The following is a 26,784-nucleotide window of genomic DNA, read 5'->3' as shown; positions in this document are numbered from 1 at the left end:
CTCCGCGCGCCGTCCGCCCACCCCACCCCGGGCACTGGCGTGGGCGGCGCTTCCTGCTTCCGGGTGCGGCGGCGGAAAGAGCCTTCCGGCCGCGCGCCCGGCTCGCCGCGTCCTGCCTGCAACCGCCTGCGCCCGCCTCGGCCATGGGCGCCCCGGGTGAGGGGGGCGGGATTCGAACGGCTGGGGGCTCCTCCCCCCCTCCCCCCCCCGGGGCCAGGGCTCGCGGCTCTGCCCCCCCTCCCCCCCCCGGGGCCAGGGCTCGCGGCTCTGCCCCCCCGGGGCCAGGGCTCGCGGCTCTGCCCCCCCTCCCCCCCCCGGGGCCAGGGCTCGCGGCTCTGCCCCCCCCCCCCCCCAGGCGTGACACGTGCCGTTTTGCTCCGCAGGGCTCAGCAGGGAGAAGGTCGCAGCCTTCGCCAGGAAACAGCAGCGCGACTCGCTCTTCAGACTTGCCCAGAACGTGACGACCACCAGCGGCTCCCTGCAAGTGTGTCTGGACCGGCAGGTGGTGCAGGACAGGGTGCCCGTCTTCCAGCATGCCCTGCCGGCAGAGGGCAAGCCCGTCACTAACCAGAAAAAGTCAGGTAAAGGGGATTTCCTGCACACTTCACGGAGAGGCTGGTCTTAAAACAAAACCCTTATGTATGGCGGCGGCATAAAAATATGAACCAAGTTAGATTGCAGTGGGTGTCCGGTACTTTGCTTTAAGCTGCCTTCTCATGATAAAATATCACCTGGGGGAATTCTTGCTGTTTGAGTCCATGCTCCGAAATAAACCTCATTTTTTGAGGAATAAGAGTTATTTCGGAAGAAGAGTGTTCTCCCAAAATAACTGCGTCTACACCGCATTTTGTATTTCAAAATAATGCAGTTATGCAAATGAAGCGTGGGATATTTAAATCCCGGCTTCATTTGCAATTTCGAATGTCTTCATTTGCATCCCTCTCTCAAAAGAAGGTGCAAGTGTAGACATACCCTATGAGAGAAATCTTCACCCCGTCCTTTTGATTTTTGGAGTTACGATGATATTCAAGAGCAGTTTGAAATAGCCCTTTTCAGCTTGGCTTTTAATAATTTTTGGTCCTTATCTAGCACTTTGCATCTTTAAAGCACCTTAAAAAATCCTATCAACATTCCCTAAATACTTTGTCTCTTTACAGCAAGGGGAACTGTGAGAGAATTAAAGTCACTGTCACAGTTCAGGGCAGCTGCACCTGTACTCCTCCTAGGTCAATTTGCTGACATCCATCCTAAGCTCTTGGCTCCTTAGGTGTCAACTCTTGGGCTGAGACGATCCACCATCAAACAAGAGTGCTGGCAGGAGACAGCCCTTCAAATCCACAATGGGGATTTTCTGTGCTTACAAGCTTTGTCTCAGTTCTAGCACTCCTGGGAATAGGTCAGTCTTTCCTTTCTGCAGCTTATGCCAGTGTTTCTCAAAGTGGTCCACAGACCCACTCTGAGAGAGTTGCTAACTGGATGCTCTCATTTGTTTACTTACTGGCTCTGCAGCCAATGGGAGCCACGAGGCTCCGTGGCTGAGGAGCCGGTAAATATACAAACGGGAGCGTCTAGGTTAGCAGCTTTCTCAGAGTGGGTCCGTGGACCACTGAGACACACTGGCTTAGGCCTTTGATCTTCTGGTTCCGAGAACAGGTAGTTGACACACAGTCTACCATAGATGGCAGCATGTGTTTCTGTTGGTGATGCACATCTGGACATGTCTTGGTGCACATAACAAAATTTAGTCTGTACATGGATGAAGAAAACTAGAGGGAACGTTGGTTCTCTCTCAGGGTGTAACTTTAAAAGGCCAGCTCTGTTTAACTGGAAGTGGAAATTTGCAGTCATCTCTTCCAGGAGATTCTCCAGGCAAAGCACTTGGCACTGCTTCTCCAAAAGTCCATCCTTGCCTGCCCTTCGATCATCTAGGCCCACAATAATGCAGAAACTATTCTTGTGATATAAAGGTCACATCTGTGTCAACTCAGTAAGGTTTTGGGCAGTTCAAATGACTCACCGGCAAAGCTGGGGTAGAAGTCAAAACCTGCAACTTAGTTCCTGTCTCTTTGCTTGTTTGGCCACTCAATTGTGGTATGGGTGCATGTTAATTTGGGGGGTTTATTCAAGACTGTAAAAGAGTGAGACTGAACAGCCCCTTATAAATCTAGTGTTTTAATACAACCCGTGTAAACCTTTATAGAGCTGAGCAGTGTAACTCTTGTTCTTTTGCTCTCTTACAGGGAGATGTTGGATATTCTCCTGTCTGAATGTGATGCGTCTGCCTGTCATGAAGAAGTTTAATATTGAAGAGTTTGAGTTCAGCCAAGCATATCTCTTCTTCTGGGACAAGGTACAGCAATGCTGGCCAGACTCTTAAGGGCAGTTTTATCCATTCAGCCCATACTGGCAGTTTGGTTTCCCTCTGTATGGGTATTCAGGCGTTTCTAAGCTATCATAGGGTACGCCTAGATTACATGCCTCTGCCGACAGGCATGTAAAATAGGCTACCCAACATAGTCAATTTTACATGCGTCTGTCCACAGAGGCATGTAATCTAGACATACCCATAGATACACTGAAATTGATCTTTGGAAATGCTTTACAAACATTTTTAGATGAGAGAGCACGTGTTCCTGGATTGAGAAAAACACGTTTTTTTTAAACTTCTGAAGAGTATCTCTTTAAAAAAAAAAAGACCTCTAAATCCTCTCAAGGATCCTTGTAGGAGACCAGACAGGAAAAAACGCTACCGTTTTCCACTAAAGCTGTCTTAGTTCCAGCAGTGTGTCACAGGCACGAGACTGACTGACTTGTTTATTTCCAACAGTGGTTGCTTAAGAGCAGCTAGTACTAGTACCTGAGAGATTTCATCTTGCATTTTCTATCCCCCATATACTAACTTGCTTTCACACTCGTCCCTCCTCACAAACTAAAGGTTTGCAAGAGAACGGGTACTAGAAATGTGCCCACAGAACTATATCAAGAGTAGCAGAGAAGATAAGAACATGTAATAGCTTGCCAGAGCATATTGTGAAGACCAGGACTTTAACAGGGTTCAAAAAAGAACTAAATCCACGGAGGTTAGGTCCATCCAATACTTATTAGCCAGAACAGGCAAGGATGTTGACCCTTGCCTCTGTCAGAGGCTGAGAATGGGTGAGAGGGGAATCGTTCCCTGTTCTGTTCCCTCCCTCTGGGGCACCTGGCATTGGCCTCAGTTGGCAGACAGGATATTGGGCTGGATGAACCTTTGGTCTGACCCAGCCTAGCTGCTCTGATGTTCTTAGTTGTTTTCTCAGCAGTGAGATTTGCAAAGAAGTGCATACGCCCAGGAATGGAGTAACATATGGCATGCTACAAGCCAAGATTAAGTTACCCTATCTGTCGTCTTCCAGATTGAACGTTGCTACTATTTTTTAAATGCCTTTGTGGAAACGGCTCAGAAAAATGAGCCTATAGAAGAGAGGCTGATGCAGTTCCTGCTTTCCAACCCCACCAGTGATGGAGGACAATGGGACATGTTGGTTAATCTTATCGGTAAGAGAAACAGTGACTGAAAGGGCTTCCTGAAATGGTACTCTTGCCTTGAAAGATCAGGAGCAAAGTAATGAATGTTTACATCTGTATTGTACGAACATCAATTGTACAGCGCTGCACACTGTAGAAAACTTTTAATTAGTATTTCGTAAAAGGCTGCCCATGCGAAATCAATCCTAGGCGAAAGGTACTAATCAGCTGTAATGAAAAAGGCCTCTCACTGAAAGATGAACAGAACTTAGTGTCATGTTGGCTTCTGCATGCTGCAGCTTTCCTCCCTCTCTGCAGAACAGAGTTTGGGATTCATACAGCCCTGACATGCTTTTCCCAATCTCCAGAATGAAGCAATTGTCCATGTAATTTTCAGAGAATACGTGTTTTGCCATTCTTGGCTCAGTTCGTGCTTTTTCTGTATTCCTCCCTCCCTCCCTCCCTCTCTCCCTCAAAAGACTGAAGTTACTTTTTAACAAGGAAGATTTTAACTGTGTAACTGCAGTAATCTGCCCTTGATGGGGGGGAGAGATTAATCATGCCTCAGATAAACTGAACGAATATGCTTAGAGCTGCAAGAACCTTGTCTTGAGCCTACGATGAACTTTCCTTTATGCGCTTTCCTTTAGTTTTGTGGTTGTGGTGGCCGTTTAAGGTGGCCGTTTGTCCCCTTAAACACTTGACTGCCACAAGCCACACATGCAGTATTTCTCAGCGCTGGGCTAACTAACCTCTGTCATGAGCTCCTTCTTACAGCGTTGAGTAGCTAAAATCAGGGAGTAGAATTCAGTTTAACTCACTCTAACTTTATGTAGAGCATAAACACTGGCTGGAGATACCAAAGGTGGGAGCAAATGTATGTACTTTCTATGTGAACTGATAGTTTAACTCCTAATGCACAAAGCGTACCCAGAAGTTTACTACAGCCTTCCTGCGGGCATCATGCCAACAGTTAGTGGCAAAAGCCATGAGCTCTTGTGTACATGGATTAAACAAAACGCATGTGGGTATTCATTGCATCACTATCCTCCATCTCAGACTCACTTCACTTCTTGCCTAAGGGGTCTATGGGTCTGAGCAGAGGTCCACACTGGCCGTGGGATTGACAGACTTCTCTTCCTAGAGAGATAGGGTGGGGGAGGGAATCTCTTTTGTTGACCCAACTCCTGTCGGCGAGAGACAAGCTTCTGAGCCACACAACGCTTCTTTCTAGCTGGGAACAGTACTCTGAGTGTCACAGCCAAATGCCAGGAGGAAATCCATTTGGCTGTGAGGCCGGGAGAGTCTTTTCTAGTCCTAGAGAAGAGCTCTGTGTGGCTTGGAAGCTCGTCTCGCCAACAGAAGCTGGTCCAATAAGAGAGAACGTCACTTGTCTCACTAAAATCCTGGGCCTGACACAGCTATGAATGCGTGGCATGCAAGCTTCACAATTAGCAGCTAACATTTGTCAGTTTTTTTTCTTGTAGAAAAATATGGTGTTATCCCCAAGAAAAATTTCCCTGAATCTCACACCACAGAGGCCACAGGAAAGATGAATGAGATTTTGAATCATAAGGTAAAGAATCTTAAAGTCCTTAAACTCTGGCTAGGGGAGCTTCATGAGCAGCTGCCTTAAATGTTCTCTATTGGTCAGAGCATTAGAAGCTAGTCTAGCTGCTACTTTGCTTCCATACAACATTGCATCTGTAAGGATTAAAAGGTGAAGGGGAACAGAAGAGGAAGTAAATTCGTGAATAGCTGCTACTTAGAGGTTTTGGTGGTCTTGCTTTCAAACAGTAATTTGAAAATATCCTGTTCAGCACTTTTTACAATGGTCTTTAGATCTCTAACTCCAAGGGAAAAATTCTGCCTGCGTGGCTGGAAGAGGATCTTTCTACAAATGTCATGCAGCCACAGAGAGCTTGTTTTCTCCTACTGTGTTCTCAAAGATGTCAAGGCTCTAATGATGCCTGTTGCCAGGTGTGGTGGCTAAGATTTACAAGTGCAGATTTAAAAAATACAGAACTAGGGATAGGGCCAAGACCAGCTTGCAGAGCAAAATGGACGCAGAGCTATGTGAAATACTGAAGTGACTGCGACTGCCTAAACCTGCCTTCTTCCTTTGTCAGACAAGAATCTGAATCTTTGGTGGCAAAAAATGAAATGGCAGTCAAAGCTTTCCACGAAAAGCTTTGTTTTGGCAATTCATGAGACCGTGATCAAGGGACAGCTGTTCCTGGGAATCTGCACAGATGATTTGGGGAATAAAACATGAAAACTGAGTCTGAGGCTCAGTGGTGTTGCTCAGGGACTGCCATTTTCCGGGCTTCAGTTTGATTCTGGCACACCAAATACCCGGATGGGAATCCCGGACTGTGCTACCGGATCTCGGTGACTATAATTTGGGGTGTCTGGTGACTTGATTTCAGTTCTTCCCACTGCAAGCAAAATGTTACTGCTTAGTCATTCGCTCGAAGAGGATAGTTGTGTGGCAGAGTTACCAAATATGTAACTCATAGTGTGTGGTTTTTGCTTCTTCCCTACAAGCCTCAGAAATGCTGTTGTAAGATCTGGACATCACCATGCTTCATTACACTGAGGTATCGATAAGAATCGAGTTCTAGGAAAAGCCTGCCAATAGTAAGCACCAGGTTGGTGGTTAGAAAAGATGAAGACAGGATTGATGATTTGTCAATACATCCTTCAGAAAATTTAAGAGTTGATTTTAAAATGTTGTGAACGACAGAGCCAACTTTTAATGGTAGCATGAGTAGTGGCTTTTCTGTAAACAAATCATTGGTGATGAAATGCCACAGAGATTAATAAAGCAAGTCCTGACTTCCTAACGTGCAGGCTTTGCAAATAGATACTGTTTATGCTCCTGTTGCAGTGATAACATGGCCTTTTCTTTTGAAACAGATGCGGGAGTACTGTTTGCGACTAAGAAACATGGTAGCAAGCGGGTCAACTAAGGAAGAACTCGATGGAGCAAAGGACGCTATGATAGAGGAGGTAAAATACATAACCCCTGATTCTTTCTGTAGCAGAAAGGGAGCCGCTAGAGATGAAGTTTTTCTGGCCTGCTCTTCTCCTTAAAGTGCAAAACAAACCCCTTCTAGTGTACAGAAATCTGGGTTACACTGAAGGCCAAATACTGTGCAAAGTGTTACTGTGTGATTGTTTTAGCAATGTTTTCCCACATACACTCTTCTCTGCATTTAAACCCTGAGGCATGCCATGGAGCTAGGGCACTTTACACCAGCTGAGGACCCCAGTGTTGTCATACTCAATGAATACCAAAATATGTCCAGCCTGGTCTCACTAACGGGCTAGAAGAATTGGAACCGATATTTTGTAAACCTAGTGTTGTTGCAGACATTCCCCACAAGAGAGCAGAAAAGCATAAGGAAAAGAAGTTTTCTCAAGCGTTAGCACATGGAAAACCTTTGGGTTAGTCAGCAATGAAATCTCTTTACCCATTAAGAAAATGAGTTGCTTTTTCTTAAAGGCAGGCTATCCAAGAACCACTCTAATTTTCAAGTGTGTTGTCTGGCTCTCGCCTCTCCATGGATCAAAAGTTAATGCTTTGCTTTACTGTATGGCTAGCTTAAATACAAGAGCTACTATATGCTATTTTCATCCCACCCTGTTCTCCTTAACTGTTTGAAAAATCAAACTTTTGCACTAGAAGCAGTGAACTTATTGCCCATAGTATGTCAAGATTGGTGTACATGGCCATGTCTTTCTAAATACAAATGCACGTCTGCATTCACTACTTACAGAAGTTTATGGATCTACCCCTGTGAGCCTGATGGAACGGGCCTTCTGAGTCATTTTGTACCGGCTCTGTTGGAGGAATCGCTCTTTTTCCTTCCCCTCTCCTCAGCAAACTTCTCAAAAGCTTCCTCTTAAATGTCTCCTTTCTGTGGCTTCTTTGAACTAAAGCTTCTAGGTCCTTCTCTGGTATTACGACTACTTCAGGTCGTGCACTAATCCACAGCTCCCTCTCCCCAGTTCTAAGGTTAAACTAAGGAAAGGGTTGATAGCAAAATTGGTACGGCACTGCACTCTTTGAGCATGGTATGTTAAAACAAAATCCTTTATATTCCACGAAGGGTGCCCTGGTAGGGGCCAAGTGACCTCTTACCTGGTTGATTCTACCCTTCCTTGGGCTGCAAATTACCTTTTTTCAGTTTAATATGTATTAATGTGATTTCTGACTTTAAGCAGTGAATTCTTAAACTGACTGGAAGACTTAATTGCACAATTAACCTGAAGCCTCCCAGAGTGGCTTGCTGAATTGAGATAAGGCAGACATACGAGTTCTCTGCAGATTTACGTTTCTTTGCTTTGTTTAGAATCTCCAAGTTTCTAGCTTTAGAAACTGGAAGCCGAGCTCATTAACGACTTGCTAATTTCTGCCTGAATCTGGAGATTGTGGTGTCCTCTTAAATATAAATAGTCTTCCTCTGAGCTAACCCCTATTGTTGCAGTACTACTGGCTGAGTACCACTTAGGTCAGGGGTGTCCAAACTTTTTTCAAAGAGGGCCAGATTTGAAGAAGTGAACATGCGTGAGGGCTGAGTCAGAGGCGGGCGGAGAGCGCAGGGCACGGCGGCCCGCGGGCAAGGCGAACCCGCAGCCGAGCGGGGCTGCGGACGTGCCCTACAGGGCAGGCTCTAGGACCGCGGTGGCGGCGTGGTCGGAAGCGGCGCGCTGGGCGCGCCAGTTCAAAAGAGCACCAGGGAGCCAGGAGAGGGGGAGGAAGCGGGGGCTGTATTAAATCGGAACACGGGCCGCAATTGGCCCGCGGGCCGGACTTTGGACATGCCTGACTTAGGTGGATTTCCCTTTAGTAAATGTAATCGCCTGTCTTACTGCAAACCTAGAAGCAATTAACCATTTCAGAGGTGGACTGTGCTGTCTTGCATCACTTGTTGATCTGCATTTCATTGTACACCAGCATTTAAGTTTGTTGTGCCTGGCAAACAAGATTTATTCACCATTTGTCTCCATGGAGTTAATGTGCCAATTTCTAGGACTCATTTTCCTTATTGTGGGCACCAGTCCTTTATCTGAAGCTGAGCAGGTGCACAGTGCTCCTATTAATACTGGCTCTTGTGTTCCTGTAGAAACAGGGCCCTTCTCAAAGCAGCATTGGGTAGGTCACTGGGTTTGGTTTGAATTTTTTCTGGCTTCAGTGCTTTCTTTTTGTGGACTCTCCCTTATCAGCAGTGGCCTTTCTTTTCCCTGCCTAGTTTTGTTTTTAAACAAAAAGCCACCGTACTCTCGCCTTACCCTGTTAGCTGTCACTGGAGTGATATAAAGCTCTGTTTGGTTGAAAGGAGCCTCCGCTGGGTATAGGAAGAGGAAACTGTGGAGATAATGAGGGGTGGCCTAAGGTGGGTGTGGTGATAAACAATCCCAGGAGACCATTTCAAGCAACATTCCTCTTGGTGACGGGAGAGGCTTATCTCCATCACTTCCCTTCCTTTGGTTGGAATGTTTTTGCTGTCGGTTGCCTTTGGGCATTCTCCATTGACCTGTTTTGGTTTTGTAATGGGATGCAGTGAGAAACAGGACGCTCTGAGGTAACCCGGGGGTGCCCATGTGTAAATGCTCCCTTGGTGCAGACAGAATCTGAGAGAGACACAATCATTTGTAGAGGCCGGAGATTCAAATGTTGTTCTTTCAAACCTTTCTTGAAAACTTGTTTTATAAAAATAAAACAAGCGGGAATTTCTCCAGTAAAAACTTCTGTGTAAACAAGGGTTTGTGCTCAAGACCTGATTATGAATGTCTCATGGCAGGGACATTTTTATTTTTATCTTGTATATGGCCAGAGCACTGTTGCTCCTGCCACTCGAGTATTCTGTGTTTGAGCTCATAGGGGCCTTTAAAACACTAGCTGGAATGAAGCGTTTTAGATAATATCTTGTGAAATGAGGATAAAAACCAAAACATTCTAAGATACCTAAGTAGGTTTTCATTCCTATACGTCATCAAAGGAATGGGATTAAAAAAAGCCAAAGGCTTATTAGAAATGGGTCTGCTCCTTGCCATAGCTAGTCATTGGATGCAGCCTCTAGAAGCTAGCCATATAAGAGGGAAATGTCTGTTGGGTAGCATTTCTGGAAGCACCGCGTGTCCTATGTAAAGTGGAACACTTGTAGAGTGGGATAACAGGAGGATTCCTCACGTGGCCTCTTTAAGAGAAGTTGATTTCAAGTGGACTGTGTCCATTTAAATCTAGCCAAAGACCCTTCATCTAATAGAAATGAATAGATGTATGTCAACTATCCAGGATTAGGCATTTCAACCAAGGATGTCACACAAATCAACACATGAAGCACTTCAGGTAAGCTATACTTAACTCTAAATCTAGGCACTGTGAAATCTATTAAAACAGATAAGATTAATCAGAGTCCCAAAGAAGCAGAAATCCAAATCCTGTCCCAGAAGGAAAGTGATTAGCAGAGGTGTATCGTCAGAATGAAAATGTTCCTGTGCGTGTATGCTAGGAGAGAGGATTATGGTGTCCACGAGGCATGTTTATCCAGAGCCCTTTCCTAACCAATCTTTGTATCTACTGCGGGGAGGAGAGTTCTTCTGGAAGGTGGCAGCTAGCTTGGTTTCTCTGTGTCTCACCCGAGTATCTTTATTGTGGTTTCTGACTAGCTGCTTTTAGGTTCCATTGCACCATCGAAGTACCTGGGGATCATTTCACTACACATCCATGGGGTTCCTACAGTTAAGGTTTGGGCAGCATTTCAGCGGAACTGTAGACGTTTTTATTGTATTTCACTGCTACCACGCTCATGCAGCTTGGAATTAAATATATTCAAGCCCCACCTTGAGATCCTTAGCAAAGCTTGAGCAGGACACTGTGGTGTTTCTAGCATGGTGTGAGAGCTCTGGGTTTTGGGGCCTTTCATTTGAGGTTAAGGGGTGTTGCAGAGTGAGGGGATCTTAGTACCAGATGGGGGGCAGCCCAGGGTTATTCATAATGGTTTAAAGATGAACATTAAGAGCCTAATTCTGTAGTTGGTCCTTGTGTGAAGGTATCTGTTGACTAATGACATTTCTGTGGCTGGCCCAACTGCAGAATTTTGGTGCTTAATTGATAGCCTGAGAGAGAAAGCGTGGGTGAGTTTTCATGCCCCTTTGGCTTTTGGTGCAGGTATTCAGAATAGTGAGCATCTCTTTGGGGAGCCCCCCCGAGACCTTCTCCTGGGAGTTCCGAGATAAGGAGAAGAACTACCAGAAGATCGGTCCCGTGACACCACTGCAGTTCTACCAAGAGCACATCAAGCCGCTCTTCAACATGGAAGACAAGGTTGGGGAACACAACAAATACCTGCTGTTTCTGGAGCTCCTTTGATGTCAAACCTGTAGTACTGTGTGTTGTTGCTGCAGCAGGGGAGTGTGTTCACACTACTTGTTATGGGGGTGTGTGAGGCTATTGTTCCCAGTTGAGTCAAAGTTGGCCTTGAATTTACTCTCCCCTTCTTTCTGCATCCTCATCCCTTTTTGCATTTGCGTTGCATTTGCCTTGGTTTTGTGTGAATTTGGATGTGTGTTTATGGGATTAATTGTACTTTATTCATGCTTTCATGCTACTGTAAGATCTCCTGAGTGGCTTACCCACAAGTGCCTTGATAATTAAATATTAATAATTAGCATAGAATGAAGTTCCCATATGGCACTTAGATACTTGGACTAGCTTATAATGTGTCTTCCATCGCATTTGGTAAACAGCTGATGTTCCAGCGGAAGCGGTCCTCAGTTGCTTGGGAGGTCAGTTAGCTACAGCAGAAAAACTAATCTGATCAACTTGGAGTTACTAGTCTCAGAGGAGTAGCCGTGTTAGTCTGTAACTTCAAAAACGAGTGGTCCTGGGGCACCTTAGAGACTAACAAAAATATATACATATATCATGGGCTTTCGTCGGCAAAACCCACTGCTTCAGATAGGATGGTCTTGAGTTATTAGTTTCAGAGAGGTCACCATGTTAGTCTTTCAGCAAACCAATGAGGAGTCCTGTGGCACCTTGAAGACTAACCCATTTATTTGGGTAACAGCTCTCATGGGTTGGAGCCCGCTTCGTCAGATGCACAAAGTGGAAACTTCAGTTTGGCAGAGATGCGTGCTAGGACGGGAGTGTTACATTACCATGAGGAGGACCAGTGTTAACAAGGCCAGTTCAGTCAGGGTGTTTGTGGCCCACTCCCAACTATTGATCAGAAGATAGAAATGTAGGAACCTTTTGCAGGTTCTTTTGCCCAAGTCTGGCAACTTTGTCTGTTGCTGAGTGTCCAGGGAGGTCGAAGTGCTCTCCTCTGGTTCTTGGTGTCTGACTTGTGTCCATTTAGTCTTGTGCCTACAGAATCTGGTCTGGCCAATGTGCCAGCAATGCCCTTCTGTCATGTACATGATGGCCTAAATCACAGGTGAAAGCACCCCTAGTGGCTGTTATGGGTTAGGTCTTACGATGGTGTCACCAGTTTGGGGAGGTTACTGATTTCTTTGAGGCTTCAATGGCTTTGTGGTTTAAGTAGTAACATCTCACTGTTGGCAGATTTGTCTAGTGAATGATCCTCGACCCCAGAACCAGTACAACAAGCTCTACACCGTAGCATATCTGGGCAACATGGTGGGAGGGAGAAAAACGCTCTACAACAACCAGCCTGTTGACCTGTTGAAGAAGATGGCTGCAGCTTCCATTAAAGATGGCGAGGTTTGTGTTTTTTCTCTCTATAACCCAACATTTTGTCTCTTGTAGCATAAGGGGCTGTCTTGGGGCGTGGCCTGGGCATAACTACTCTCTCTCCTCCTTTTTAGGCTGTGTGGTTTGGCTGCGATGTTGGAAAACACTTCCATGGCAAGCTGGGCATCCTTGATATGGAGGTGTAAGTGCAGGAAATTAAAGCACGTGTTTTCTGGGGGGCACTGTTCACCGCAGTCTGACTACAAACTGAAAGTGCTAAGGGGATAAGTGTCCAAGAACAGATTTTTTTTTCCCCGATTGTTTTTACCCAACACGAGTAAGACACGTGTGCATTTGGACCTCTCTTCCAGTTAAATCTTCCCCCCCCCCCTTTTTTTAGCTGTTACTGAAATGCCGATACTCTGAAAACATCACTTGGTTGCTAATTCACCGATGTGAAACTTCAATGTAATATATTCGTAGCTGAAGAGAGAGGGACTTAACTGCAGTATGTTCCTTCCGTGCTTCTTGCAAAGCAAACAGGAAGGGGACGTAGAATCTGTCTGAATGTGGGTTATTCCTCAGCCCACTCTTGGAGCTCACGCAGTTCCTTGAATTCCCTAGTTCATAGAGAATGGTATTCCAAAAAGGGTCCCTTCACATTGATTCTAATTTGAGATTTGAAAAGGAGCGAAGCATCTGTCAGAGTTCCACTGATTCCTCCTTCCCTTCTGCGTTCACCTCCGTTGCATGGCTTACTTGTAGGTTTGACCATGAGCTGGTGTTCGGTGTCTCCGTCAAGAACATGAACAAAGCAGAACGATTAATCTTTGGAGACTCGTCGATGACCCATGCCATGGTCCTCACTGCCTTCTCGGAGAAGGTAAGATTCCACAAGCACTTGTGCTGTCTGCACAGGTTCAGCGGTCACTCACAATGTGTACGTATTCAGCTGAAGGGCAGCTTATTTGCAGCATCATGCGCAAGTGTAATGTCCCATGATATCTGTCTTACTGGTGTCACTTGTTTGGAGAAACTAGAAATAATAACTTACCGATGCAGGAAGAATCCTAGACGACAAAGCAATGGTTTGTGGCTTGGAGTTTGGTTTTTTTGGTTCTCAGATGTTCTTTGTTTGAGAAGGACAAAGAAACTTGGCTTGTATTTTTGGGAACCCAGCCAGTGTGTATGGGAATTCTGATTTATCTCCCTGACCAGGGAATCAAAAGTGATAGCACACCTCCCTGTCCATAGCATGCTGCTTAATCTAGTTTACGTTTAGCCCCAAGCACTGTAGCATGTAAAGCCTGCTTGAACAGCCTGCCGGAAGCACTAACTCATAGCTGACAATTCCTCCTCAAAACTAGTAGCACATGGCTTACAGAATCATAGAACGGGCATGAACTTGGAGGCTGTCTAGTCCAGCTCCCTCTGTTCATGGCAGGACCAAGCACCATCTAGACCATCCTTGACAGATGCTTGTCTAACCTGCTCTTAAATATCTCCAGTGATGAAAATTCCAGTGGTTAACCACCCTACGATAACTAGGGCACTCTTCTAATGTCAAAACTAAACCTTCTTTGCTTCAATTTAAGCCCATTACTTTCTATCTTCTCAGGAGTTATTTTTCTTAACTTTTCTCCCTCCTCCTTATAACAACCTTTTAGATACTTGGAAGCTCTTACATTCCGCAGGGATGTCAGCATGTAGACAACTATACAATTCATTGCTAAGCCTGGACTTATCGGTTAATCCTGTTGATCTCATGCTGCTGCCTCTGATACAGAGGCAGGAGCCAGTCTGCACGGGGAGCTGGTTTAAAAACCAGCTCCTGCCTGACATCCCATGCTTCTGATAGAGAAGCAGCAGTATGGGGTGGCAAGAGGCTCCCCAGGAATGGGGGTGGAGTGCACTGGCTGACAGCTCTGCCCCCGGGGGCTCTAGAAGAGTCGTGCAACTGCTAAAATTTGCTACAGTTACACAACTATTCAGTTACATGCTGTCTAACAGCCCTAATGTCCTGTCTTCTTTTGCAGACTGAACAAACCCAGTTCGTTCATTCTTCCCTCCTAGGTCACGTTTTCTAGACCTTTAATTACATGTTGCCCTTCTCTGCACTTTTTTTCTAATTTGGCCAATCTTCCCTGAAATATGGCTCCCAGACCTGGACCCAGTTCTCCAGGTGAGGCTTTACTTCGCCTGTTTGACTTACAACACTCCGAACACATACCAGAGTATTGTGTGTGTGGGTGTTTGTGGTTTTTTTTTTTTTTTTTTCAACAGTGCCACACTGACTCCTATTGAGCTTGTGGCCTGCTCTGACCCTTGGATCCCTTTCTGCTGTGATCCTTCCAAGGCAGTCATTTCTCATTTTTGTACATGTGCAGCTGCCTGCTGTAAATGTGGACTTAGTTAATTCGAAATAATGTTGCTGTGTAGATGTACCCTCAGGTGCTGCAGGACTGTTTGTTGGTTTGAGAGAGAAGTGCTTATGTATTACTGACAACTTTGCCAGAGTCAGTACTTTGTGCAAAGACATGAAATGGGATTGTCGAGTCAGATTTTTTTTTACCCCCCGTTGGAACTTCTTCTCAGCATTTAGTAATATTCTGCATACTGGTTTTCTACAACTTATGCATGTGCACACACTCTTCAAGTGTAAAATAACTGCCCTTGTGTGACAGGATTAAAGGATATTCTGATCAGTGTGAAGTTTGGGTATATGTGTGTAGTAACCTTATTACTAATGGCACTTAATTGGAAGACAGTACCTAACTTTTAGTCTTTCATGCTCATAGAAGCCTATGTGTAACAACATAAGGAAACATAAAGGGTATGTCTACACTACCCCGCTAGTTCGAACTAGTGGGGTAATGTAGGCATACCGCACTTGCAAATGAAGCCCGGGATTTGAATTTCCTGGGCTTCATTTGCATAAACTGGGTGCCGCCATTTTTAAATCCCTGCTCGTTCGAACCCCGTGCCGCGCGGCTACACGCGGCACGAACTAGGTAGTTCCAACTAGGCTTCCTAGTCCGAACTACCGTTACTCCTCGTGGAATGAGTAACGGTAGTTCGGACTAGGAAGCCTAGTCCGAACTACCTAGTTCGTGCCGCGTGTAGCCGCGCGGCACGGGGTTCGAACGAGCAGGGATTTAAAAATGGCGGCGCCCAGTTTATGCAAATGAAGCCCGGGAAATTCAAATCCCGGGCTTCATTTGCAAGTGCGGTATGCCTACATTACCCCACTAGTTCGAACTAGGAGGGTAGTGTAGACATACCCAAAGTGACTTAGGCTGTAATCTGGTTTCTTTTCACACTGAAAACTGGTTTTGGAATGGCAGCAATTATAGAAGTACAAATTCCTTCCTGGCATTTTGTTTCCTTGGTCTGCAGCTCATGTTTTTTACCCTCTTTACAATTTTGATATGCAAAAGTTAATCTCTGCTACACAATCTGGAATGAATTGGCTCTGTTATAGTGTTATGAATTTTGACAAATGTAAGGAAGATCTGCTCAACTGAAAACACATTCCCAATGCAAACTATATATACTTTGCTGCTGTTAAGACAGAGATAATGGATGTTTCTAGAGCCAAGAGGTAACGTAAAGGAAGTGGTGCCTCTTCAACAGTAGAAGATGTCCAGTATTTAAAGGCGTTTTTCTTACTAAAATAATAGCTAGGGTTGTATTTGTGTGTTTGAACTTGTTGCCTTATATAAACCTTGACTTTAATCTAAAGGAGCTTTCAAAGGTAGCCGTAAATCCATCACAGCATTAGGGTTTTTTACTGGTTTTGTAAAATGGCTCTGATTGCTTTGGGATTTTCTTGTTTGTTTTGTTTTTCCCTTCAATGTTACAATGTAATTTATTTCCAAAAGAGGCACATTTAATCTATGCCCATGTTTCTAAGCCATACTTGTTCAATTTACATGTCAGAGGGCGCGTGCGTGTTCTCAGCTTAACACTTTTGGGACATCTCTCTTGAGCAAATTATCGTGTAGGTTCTTGTTTGCTTAAAGTAAGTGTGTGTTTGTGTTTGTGTTTGTGTTTGTGTTTGTGTTTGTGTTTGTGTTTGTGTTTGTGTTTTTTGTTTTTTTTTTCCCTCCCAACCTCATCCAAAAACTTAACTTCAGTGTAAAACGTCCTACTGTGGATACAGGAAATAGAGGGAAAGGGCAGGTTTTTCCAGAGACCAGAATTAACCTTTCATTATCATGAACATCACAGAAGGCAGAATAGTAGAAGAAATGTATTCCTAGTTCATGAGAGCTGCTCTTTGGAAGCTTAAGGATTTTCTTATTTAGTAAACGGATGGGAGTTGTCTTCTGAGTACTTTTGTGCACTTGAGGATAATGTGAAAACACACCAGAATTTTTCCGAATGTGGACTATGTGAAAGTGCTAATGAAGATCAAGTATCAGAGGGGTAGCCGTGTTAGTCTGAATCTGCAAAAGCGACGAAGAGTCCTGTGGCACCTTATAGACTAACTGAAGTGTAGGAGCATCTGATGAAGTGGGTCTTTGCCCACGAAAGCTTATGCTCCTACACTTCAGTTAGTCTATAAGGTGCCACAGGACTCTTCGTCGCTTTTGCTAATGAAGATGTTAGGCTAAAACAGAACACGGTTTTGTCTACACTCGAGCACAGCTCTTTGTCACTGAACCAGTTTAGGCACAAACAGTCGAGGGTATCCACATTTGATGCATGTTTTCATGTTTGCCCCTTGTTCTCTCAAGCAATATCCTAAACTGTTTCAGTTGCAAGGACTCCTAGTTACCTCTCGCCTCGTTCCAGAGTGCACTGCTTCTGAGCAGAACCAGGGCAATTTCATGAGGCCACTAGTGCATGGTGGGGCACTAGGAGGGTCTAGCAGCACTGTTTCAGCTAGTCAGAGCCAGTGTGGACTCAATCGGATTCAGTTTGAATTAAGCTGTAACTGACCATTAAACTTGTTGAAAGCCAGCGTGGAATCAGACTGAGACCATTCAGCAAGACGGCCTAGTGACCCACAGCTGTGGGTGGGGGGGAGGGGAAAACGACTGTTTTGGTTTTTTTAAATCAGGCAGTGGTGCCCCATGATGGCTGGGAAAGTCTAGCTCAGGGAGGCTAAGAAAAACAGGATGAAATAGCTAATAGGCCCCCATCTGGAATAGAACCTCTCCAGGGAGACCACAGCTGGATAATATGCTGTCTGAGGGGGAACCCTCCATTGACAAACTGAAAGTTTTCCCACCCTGATCACCTCACCTTTAAGACCAATGAGCAGCCCCCATAGTATCCAGGTGTTACAGCAGTACTGCCTTGGCTCGCCCATCATCAGGAACAGTGCAAGCAGAGACCTTCCAGGCTGTGAGTGCAAACAGGAAAAGTACTTCACCAAAATAACTTCCTCTCCTATTGACAGACAGTTCTCTTGGCGGGAAGGTGAAGTGTCTGGGGGCTTAAAGGAGGGCGCGAGCATTAATGTCGCATAAGCTGGATGTTTTGTCTTCCCTAAGAAATAAAACGGCTTGAGCTCATTCACTGAAAGAGCAAAGTTGTTTGTCTTGAGTCATCATTTGGGCTAATTTTAAAATTGAGGAAGACCGCTTAGTATTGCGCCTTGAGTGGATGAAACTACATATTTATTTACGGCTGATTTTTTTTTAAAAATGCCTCTTCAGGCATATCTGTTCCTCGCTAGCTAAAACCATTACACACCCTCCGACAGGACAGGGTGGTGCCTCTGGGTGCTTGAGTATCTTTCGTGGGATATGTAGATGGATATGCCAGGTGCAGGTTAGCCAAGAAAAGAGGCTTACCGTTTCAAATCAGATTAGCAAGAATTGATCACCGGGAAGGGAGAAACAGAACTATTTCTAGAAACTTTAGTGAGACTTTGGAGAGCTAACAGGTGAGAAAATTTAGGATACTTGAGTCCAGCTCAGTGAAGCGGGGAAAAGACTTAATAGAAACATTCTCGGAGAGACTTTGTGTTTCAAGCCAGGCTATGGACTTTAAGTCCCATACAACATAACAGAAGGTAGTTCCTTGTTCTATACAAGAATGCTTGTAATGCAGCTGTGCAAAGTACTTGGAGCTTTTGTAAAAGGATTGACCAGTGTCTTGCAAAACACAATGCGGATGTGTTGCAATAAAGAAATAATTGCCTCAACTGACCAAATTTCCTGTAAGAGGGAGACCGTGTCTTACAGCAGTCAGTGCTTTTGCTTCTTAAATCACCACCAACGCAACCACAACACTTTATTTTTCTGAGAGTCCCCCTAGCACGTCACTCAGCACATGGTCAGGCGGTGCTGCTGGCCATGATTTCAGAAGTAGAAGCACAGAGTGTCAGACTTGCAGGGATTTCTCCACTGAATACACATTTCACTTTGTTTCTTGCAGGATGGACAAGAAGGATCATTTGAGAAATGGAGGGTGGAGAACTCCTGGGGTGAAGATGGCGGCGTTAAAGGTAACATTGGAGCAGTCACATGAATACACTGCTGAGCTCCGTTTATGGAAGTGAGGAAGTAGAAGTGGGGAAAGGCCTTGTGTAGGGGACACTTCTGCATAGATGTCATTTGGTGCCCGCTTGTTGCTTCTAATCTTTTGCTGCGAATGAGATCGTATGCCGGGGTGGCCAACCCATTAAACAAAGAGCCGAAACAGCGGCGGAAAAAATGCAAAGAGCTGCACCAGAATTGTGGAGGGGGAGGGGAGAAGAGCTCCCCCACCCCCCAAAAAAGGATGCTGCCTATGGGTTAGGCTTTTTGGCCACATCAGGCTCCCGTTGGCCGACTCCATTTTGCCGTGCCAGACGTCTCCCCTGCACCCGGTGAGCACAGGGAGTCGGGGGCTGTCTGTGGGGGCACATGGGGTAGCTTTGCGAGCGGCATTTTCAGGGGTGAAGAGCCGCAGGCTGGCCACCCCTGTTCTATGCCTTGTATTGTAGAAGAGAAGTAGCAATCTTACTGTGGTCGTTTTTCTCTTCCAAACTCCTGTCCCACAGGGTTAACTGCAGGGTCACATAGTCTGCCTCAGCCTCCAGTGGTCTAGAAGCTTAGAGCAGTGGTTTTCGTCTTGTGGTCTATGGTCCCCTGGGGCTCAGAGGAATGTCTCAGCTTTTCAAAGGGGGCTGCTCCTCCACTTGACGCGTATTTGGAGGTTTCAAATTTGGATATTTGAAAACCACTGACTTGAAAGCAGAATTCTGAACTTGGATCCTGGCCTGGTAGCATCATGTGCTGCCTGTTCAGCTAAATATTGCCTTGTGGGGTGGCAGGCGTGTCCATGTTTCCAGTAAGAGGGATTTAGGTGGTTGCCGTCCCAGTGTACTAGATTATGGAATCAGTTGAACTAGGGCAGAGGAATACACTCGGACCGCTTGTGACTGTTATAAGCAGCCACCAGGAGCAGTAAAGCTGGAGACTGGGAAGACTCCAACTGGATTCTTTGTGACCAGTCTTCAAGAGCCTGCTGACCAGAGCCTGTGCGATGGAATGAGAATGCAGACTGCAGTACATACTACATCAGCTGGTCTTGGGATTATGCTAGATCCAGGGGCCTAGCTTCTCTCCCTGACTTTGCTGTGGGTTTCCTGTGAGACTGGGCTGGTCACTTAATTTCTGAGCCTCCCTTTTCCCGTCAGCGGACCATAGATCAGAGATGCTGCGAGGCTTCATTTAATTAAGGTTCACAGAGTCCTTGGAGTCGCCAGCTGTGAGAATAAAGACAAATGCAAACTGCATTATCGGGGGGATGCCTTGGCCTTGTCTTGTAATGATTTTAGCCATTTAATAGGGCACATCTTTTAATCTCCACATGAAAACATAACGAATGGTTCTTGGCTGACTTCTGCCACCAAACTCAATGGCCCTCATTTTGTCTAAGCCAATTGAAGTGCTAGTAATATTTCGCTTACTCAGATTGCTGGCGTCTTCCCCTCTAGCTTGACTGACTTCTTGTTATTGTTGGGTTCCATAAATACTCCTCGGAATGACTATGATGAATTTGAGGCACCATTAAAACTCAGTTTGGTGCCCTGCAGAGCAAATTGTTTTGTTGGTGATTTCCTGTATACCGTTGTTTCACTTTGTAGTGATGCCAAACTACGGCTGAGTGTATTGACATGCTGTGGCGAGGGCAGGGCCTCTCAAACATCTGTGACTTGCCAAGAGGAATTTCAGGAAATGTCATCATTGCCTATCCGTTTACTTACGCTTGTTGATGTTAGTGAAGCATGAAAACCAACACAATACACATGAGAGATTCAAGTTATTTAAAACGGGGGTGGGGAACCTCAGGCCTGGGGGCCGGTTGTGGCCCTTGGCTTGGCTGGATCCGGCCCCCGAGTCTCAGCATTGGAGAGTCTGTGCTGGCCCTCCAGACTCCGAGCCACCCACCTGCAGGGCTGGAGCGCACGCAATATACTAGCCTGGGCCCCCTAGGCTCTGGTGTGTGGGGGGTGTGTGAGGAGTGACTTTTCCCCTCAGTCAGGGGCTTCTCACTTGTGTGCGGCCCCCGACTGATCTTGCTGTCGGTGAGTAGCCCCCAAAAAGGTTCCCTGCCCCTGATTTAACACATGGCTCGTTGAGCTCATGTCTAAGTAAATCTAGTTTAAAGCTGTGATGGCACTGGAATCTGTTTTTTTTTTAATGTTTGTGAAAATGATGCTAAAGTCTTCAAAGGTTGTGTCTAAAAATTGGCTAAATAGATGACTGCTTTGTAATAACCTGCTTATACCTTTATAGACGAAAGATCGCCCAGTCTGACCTACTGGATAGCCCAGGCCTTTAAATGTCACCTGTAGACAGCCCTGTATTTGAACCCAGTAACTTGTGTTCTCCAGCATCTCTTATAGCATACCCAGTCTATAGCATATCCTGCTTGAAACATCAAGAGACAGGATCCACCTCTCCCCTGGGAAGTTTGGGCCTATTGCCCTCCGGTCCTTCACTTGCTGCTACCTTCGCTCACAGAGCAGGAGCCGCAAGCATTGGACTTGGGAAATCAAAATGTTCACTTGGGAAGTCTTCCCCTCTTCCTCCTCAGTGCCATGTGGACACGCTGGTGGTGGTTTGAAAGTGCTGGTTACCAAAGGGTTCTCTGTGCAGTGTGAGGGACACTGGTCATGAAATTGCTTGTGTGTTCTGGGCAGCATGCTGGGTTTTGTTGAAAGTGGGTTCCTTGGGAATACAGGAGAGCAGGCCCTGGTCTCTTATGAAGCGCTTTCTGTACGCCGGGCTGTAAAGCGTCCACGCACCATTTGCATGTTTGGCCGGTGCTACCTATGTATGTTGGGGGGGGGGGGGGGAGATGACATGGGCCCCTTGGATGGAGTCCACATGCTTCCTAAGGCACCGATTTCATGAGCTGCTCCAGAATTTTTGTCTCTTTTCCATTAGTTATGCTTGTATCTTTTTTAACAAGGTTTTCTTCTGGCTGGGCAAAAGGTTTGATAGCCAAAGACGGGCCACGGTGCGGGACTTGTTCTCAAATCCTTCCATGTGGACATGGACCTGATCTAGATACGTTGGTCACGTGCCCATCTAGTCTGAAATGCAGGCTGCACCTCCCAGGCTCAACCCCCTTGGGACCTGCCCCTCTGCTGCTGCCAGTTGTGACTGAGGCTGCTCTACCTGGCATTGACCAAGCAGCGGGAGGGTGCTCAGGAAGAAGCCGGGTGGCCCCGGAGTCCTGTGGGAACGCACTTAGTCCCCCACCCCCTAAGTTTTAGTGCCCTCAATGAGCTATTTGCAGTGCCTGGCTTTTTCCCACCAGTGCTCCAGCCTGGGAGCGACCACGGCTGTTTCCAGATGACAGAAGTCCAGACTCTAGATGTCAAGGATGTTAAAATGCATTTGTCACTGCTGAAAATGTTGCTGGTTACATGCGGGGCGGCAGTTGGTGGGTGGGGAGCCGGTGCTTAAGCTGGCTCCCCTTGCGTACCGGGAGCCTGCGGGTACCCACATACACGGGTACACTTTCACATCCGTAATAGAGGCCCAACCCGTATGAGAGTAGCATTTCTGTCTCCTGCAGACTTGTGTTTGGAAGGAAGAGTGTCTCTGCTGTTGTGTGGTTCTCTTGTTGCAATATGTGCAGTTCCTTCCTTGGAAAACAAGCGAATATTTTTGTTGTGTAACAGCTGAAATTCCAGAGATTATGCAAAGGAAACATTTTAACGAGCCAGTAGATAAGCTAGAAATGGCTGTGCAAGTCCAAATTAGGCAGCGGTCACTTCCAAGAAGCCTCAGCACAGAGTGAAAAATCCGTTATCCCTTTTTAAATGAGAAGGAAGGGAGAATGCAGTCTAATTAATTGGCATGCTTCACAGTGAGACTTTCTGGTTGGGCTTCATGCTAATTATCTAGCCTGCTTTACCAGCATTATCCCCTCTGGGGGGGGGGGGGGCTCTCGCCAAGCTGTAGCTGATGTTGTTCAAATAACAGTGCTTCTACAGAAACACAAGCTGCACTCGGCTTTTCTCTACAGCATTTGGTGCACATGTTATTTATCTTGTCAGGTGAAACTTCCTCCCTTTGGAATTGAGAGACTGGCATTCGGCCTGGTTCAGTCACTGCTATAAGCAGATACTGAGCAAAGTATCCCAACGCTGCCAGTGGCCGTTTGCCTTAATTTGCAAAATTCTTCCTGTTCCAGCTCTGTCTATATAAAGCTGTGCTGAAAATCAGATCTGTGAGTTCCCCAGTGCTGGTAGCCCATTCTACAGATGGGGACTAGAGGCACTGGTAGACTAAGGGACTTACCCACTGTCACACAGGAAGTCTGGCAGAATGAGGACTTTAGACAAGGACTGCGGAGAGCCAGGCTAGTGCCTGAACCGCTGGACCAGACTTCCTTGTCTGGCTCTTCCTAATGAAATGCTCCCGCCATTAGGCTTTTCTAGGGAGAAGAAAGGAGAAACATGGTGCAGCTTTGTACTAGCAGAGTACCGGAGAATTAAATCTTATACAGGACTTTTTGGGCAGTCACTTAGTAGGCCCTGCTGAGCCTTTTGTCAGAACAGGCAGCGGCGATGCCAGAGTCTCTGTTCTCTCGAACAGACGTGGCTGGAGTCAAAACACTAGACCGGAGGTCTCCGACCTTTTTAAGCACAAGATCACTTTTTGAATGTCAGTCCAGGATCTACCTGAAACCCAAATACCCCTGCCCCGCCCTCCTCACTCTGAAGATGGGGTACAGGGGAGGGGAACAGAATGACACCAGCACCCCCCTGCCTCTGTCTCCCCCACCCTGCACAACAAGGAGGAGGCTCTCAGGCGCAGCAGGGCTGTGTGGGGAGGGGCAGCTGAAGTGCTGGTACTTGACAACCTCCCAGCCAGACCAGTCAGGATCACCTGTCAGAGGCTCTAAGATCTGCCAGTAGATCCTGATCTACCGGTTGGTGTCCACTGCACTAGACCAGGCCTAGCTGGGGCTGCACTGCTGCCTTCTGCCCCGAAATACAATCACAACTCACTGCCCTCTGTTTATCCCTTGTAGTTGGCATGCAGAGCCAGGGGTGTGCTTTGGACATCCGTGGGCGGCTCTACTGTACTCTTGAGGCGAGGGAATCATTCCCATGACAGATGATGGCTTTCCCTGTGACTCTGGCTACACGCCTTCTTAAGGGACAGTGACCAGCCCTGTTCGATCGAGCTAAGGTTTGACTTGTTCAGGCGCTGGGACCCCACTCAGTCCACTCCCGCTCCGACATGTGGAACGTCGACAGACATGGAGGCGGGGAATTCATTATCCTGCAGGTGCAATTACTAGTTGACTGTCAGGGGAGAGAGGTTTTTTTGTGCCCCAAGAACTCATATCCTGGAGAAAGAACAAGGCAGCGTCTCTTGGCAGTATATCCAAACCAGCTTCTAGCTCGCATTACAATTGATAGGCTTTTTAATTTATGGGCATTCAATCTGATCTCTTGCTGTAGAAACAAGATGGTGTAGATAGATGCACTTATTGTCCATATTCTTTGGGCATTTTCTTGTTTCATTTGATTGTGCTGATATTGCTACAGGGACACGAACTTCATTACACAAAGCTTCCTCATCTGCTTTCTATCAAATATAGCCTCCCTCTCCCTGACAGCGCGTGGTCTCAATTCGTGCTGAATTCCCTGGAACAGGTGTACCTTAAGTGATAGGCTTGTCTCAGATTGAAAGGACTTTGAATTCCCTAGTATGTTGAAAGCCAAGATGTTTTCTATGTTGGATTTTCTTCAAGATTCCTGGCTAGAGCCTTGTAGAGAGGGAAGGGTATAAACATGAGGTACAGTTTATCCTGAACTTAGTTTCAACCAGAGGGTGTCTCAGTGGCTTTGTTTTTGAGGGGAGAAATTAGCACCTAACATGGACCAGCTCTCCGTCTCCTGAACTCTGGAGAAGGAAGCCCCAGACAACTGGGGAGGTTAATAAGCAAAGAGAACAGCCTCAAGTTCAGCCTGCGCAACCAGGGATGTATTTAATGTATTGCAGGCCAGCTATGTTTCAGAGCTAGCGCTCTTAACCTGTTTCAGCAAAAACAACAAGGATTCTGCTGCGTATACGGTGCCACCGGACTCCTTGTTAGTTCATCTACATATGAATATTCGTGATGCCCATTACAACAGCAGCATGGGACTGACTGGTGAAAAGGAGCCACCCCTCTTCAGAGAGCCTGCCATTGCTAGAAGAGTAACCTGTGCTCCAGGACTCTGCTGCTTGTGGCCCAGATGAGAAATCCCTTTGCTCTGACTCTTGAGACTCTCTGTACTGAGTAAAAGGGGCCTGTATTTTCAAAGCTGTTCTCAGAATTTCCTGTCCAAGATTCTTGTCCCGGTTTCTTCCTACTTAGGTTTGTTACTGCCAAGTGTCCGTCATAGCTAAAAATCAATTGAATTTGGAACAGAAAATGGAAGTCTCCAGGGCTTTGCCACAAGTTGCTGTGGAAATATTGCAGCACCTTAAAGTTTTTCCAGTTACAGACTATTTGTGGTTTAAGTTTTTCCATATCAGTAATGTCCTTTGGTAGTAACCTCCTTTTATCTTTTATCCCCAGGTTACCTGATCATGACGGATGACTGGTTTTCTGAGTATGTGTACGAGGTGGTGGTGGATAAGAAGCACGTGCCAGAAGACGTCTTAGCAGTGATGCAGCAGGAACCTATTGTCTTACCAGCATGGGACCCCATGGGCTCACTAGCAAAGTGAACTGCAGAGCATTTGCCTCCCAGTGCACAACCAGAAGTAGATGTAAAATAGAAACCCAGAAACCAGAAGCCATAGCCAAATGATGTGACCAAGCGCAGACCTTGGGCTATAGTCTTTAAATGTATGCTAAGGATCTTTTCAGGAAACCGCTTTACTGAATGGCCGAGTGAAAAAGGGTGTCAGACTACTCTGCACCTGCACAGAAAATTTGCCCACCTCATCATGCTACTGTATAAGTGCTTTCAATGACAGTTGGATTTTATCTCTTTAATAGTGAACATAACCCTGTGAAACAACTGTTTTGGTTGGTGCATTCCATAGGAGATGACTGTAGATGGCCATGTTATAGGATAACGAGCTTAGTGATATTGATTAGAAAAGAACAGCAAAATGTTTATAATTAGTCATTCCTGTTTTTACTTGTACTATAAAAGTATCCAAATTCAGTATTGGCTTAACTGTGTTTCGAGAGAGCTGTTTACATTTACCAGGAGTTGGTCTCAAGGAGGTAGGTGCGTAAACTTGGTTCAGCTTAAGAGTAACTTTTCCAAAATTTATCCTGTTCCAAGATGTACTTCATCTGATTGCTTTCTGCTCTGCCCTGTGAGCGTATGACCAACTGATTCTGGTGGGTAAAACTTAAAAAAAAATAATTAATTTTACACTGATTCTAGTGGGTGTTAATCTGTACCCGCAAGAATGATTTTCAATAAGAATAGAACAACCACAAACCTGTTCAGAGAGAATATGGTGCTGGTTTTTAATTATTGCCTTTTAGTTGGACGTCTTCAACTCAATGGTGCTATGAAGCTTTTAATTAAAACCCTTTCTGGAGTTTTAGGTACAGCTGTTTCCTTTTTTGTCAAATTGCCCATATGTATCTTCACCGAATCGGAAAAATGTTCATGTCCCACAATCAGCTCTTGGGGAGCCGGAGCACTAGCAGGTCGCCAAGCCACGTTACTTGATCTTCCCAGTAGTTGTCACCAGTTCTCCCCCAGTGTATACAGATGAAGACATTCACACTACAGGAGCTCAAATACCAAGGGGATGAGCACAGTGTAAATTCTTAGATCCAAATCAAGCCAAGCTGTTAAACTGCCTAATGTGACCCCCTGTGACAGTGCTTTGTGCTGTTCTGGGCTGAGACTTCACTCATTGGGGAAGGGAGAAAGCCAGGGGAAGGGCAAAGGGAAGAAAATACTGATTGAAAAACTAACCTACTATAGGTAAAACAGTGCTAGCCTGAAGCACAAGCAAGGACTGGGAGTGTTGGGGTTCCTAATTCAGCTTCTATTCCTGACGTACTGTCATGGAGTATCTTTTTCATCTCCAGGAAGGACCATTAAAAATTCATGGTGTAAACAGCAAAAGTCTTGGTTG

At 45.9% G+C, this 26,784-nt stretch overlaps 1 protein-coding gene across 1 annotated transcript; it reads left to right on the top strand.

Annotated features, from left to right (window-relative positions):
• BLMH (bleomycin hydrolase) lies at window positions 1-26,245 on the top strand. The gene is made up of 12 exons (XM_075904619.1): window positions 1-156; window positions 384-581; window positions 2,241-2,350; window positions 3,396-3,537; window positions 4,995-5,083; window positions 6,427-6,519; window positions 10,688-10,843; window positions 12,086-12,244; window positions 12,349-12,416; window positions 12,980-13,097; window positions 18,605-18,674; window positions 25,250-26,245. The coding sequence occupies exons 1-12, from the start codon at window positions 144-146 to the stop codon at window positions 25,399-25,401; spliced, it is 1,368 nt and encodes a 455-aa protein (XP_075760734.1). The 5' UTR covers window positions 1-143; the 3' UTR covers window positions 25,402-26,245.
• The last annotated feature ends 539 nt before the right edge of the window (window positions 26,246-26,784 follow it).

This window comes from Pelodiscus sinensis, chromosome 21, assembly GCF_049634645.1.
Source record: "Pelodiscus sinensis isolate JC-2024 chromosome 21, ASM4963464v1, whole genome shotgun sequence".
Lineage (NCBI taxonomy): Eukaryota > Metazoa > Chordata > Testudines > Trionychidae > Pelodiscus > Pelodiscus sinensis.
The sequence above is the reverse complement of the archived record's forward strand: the minus strand, read 5'-3'. Positions and strand labels throughout refer to the sequence as shown.

Excerpts from the sequence above, each read along its gene's own strand:
- BLMH (XM_075904619.1), top strand. Across the intron at positions 6,520-10,687 it reads AGGACGCTATGATAGAGGAG|GTATTCAGAATAGTGAGCAT; the intron begins GTAAAATACATA and ends CTTTTGGTGCAG. Across the intron at positions 10,844-12,085 it reads TCTTCAACATGGAAGACAAG|ATTTGTCTAGTGAATGATCC; the intron begins GTTGGGGAACAC and ends CACTGTTGGCAG.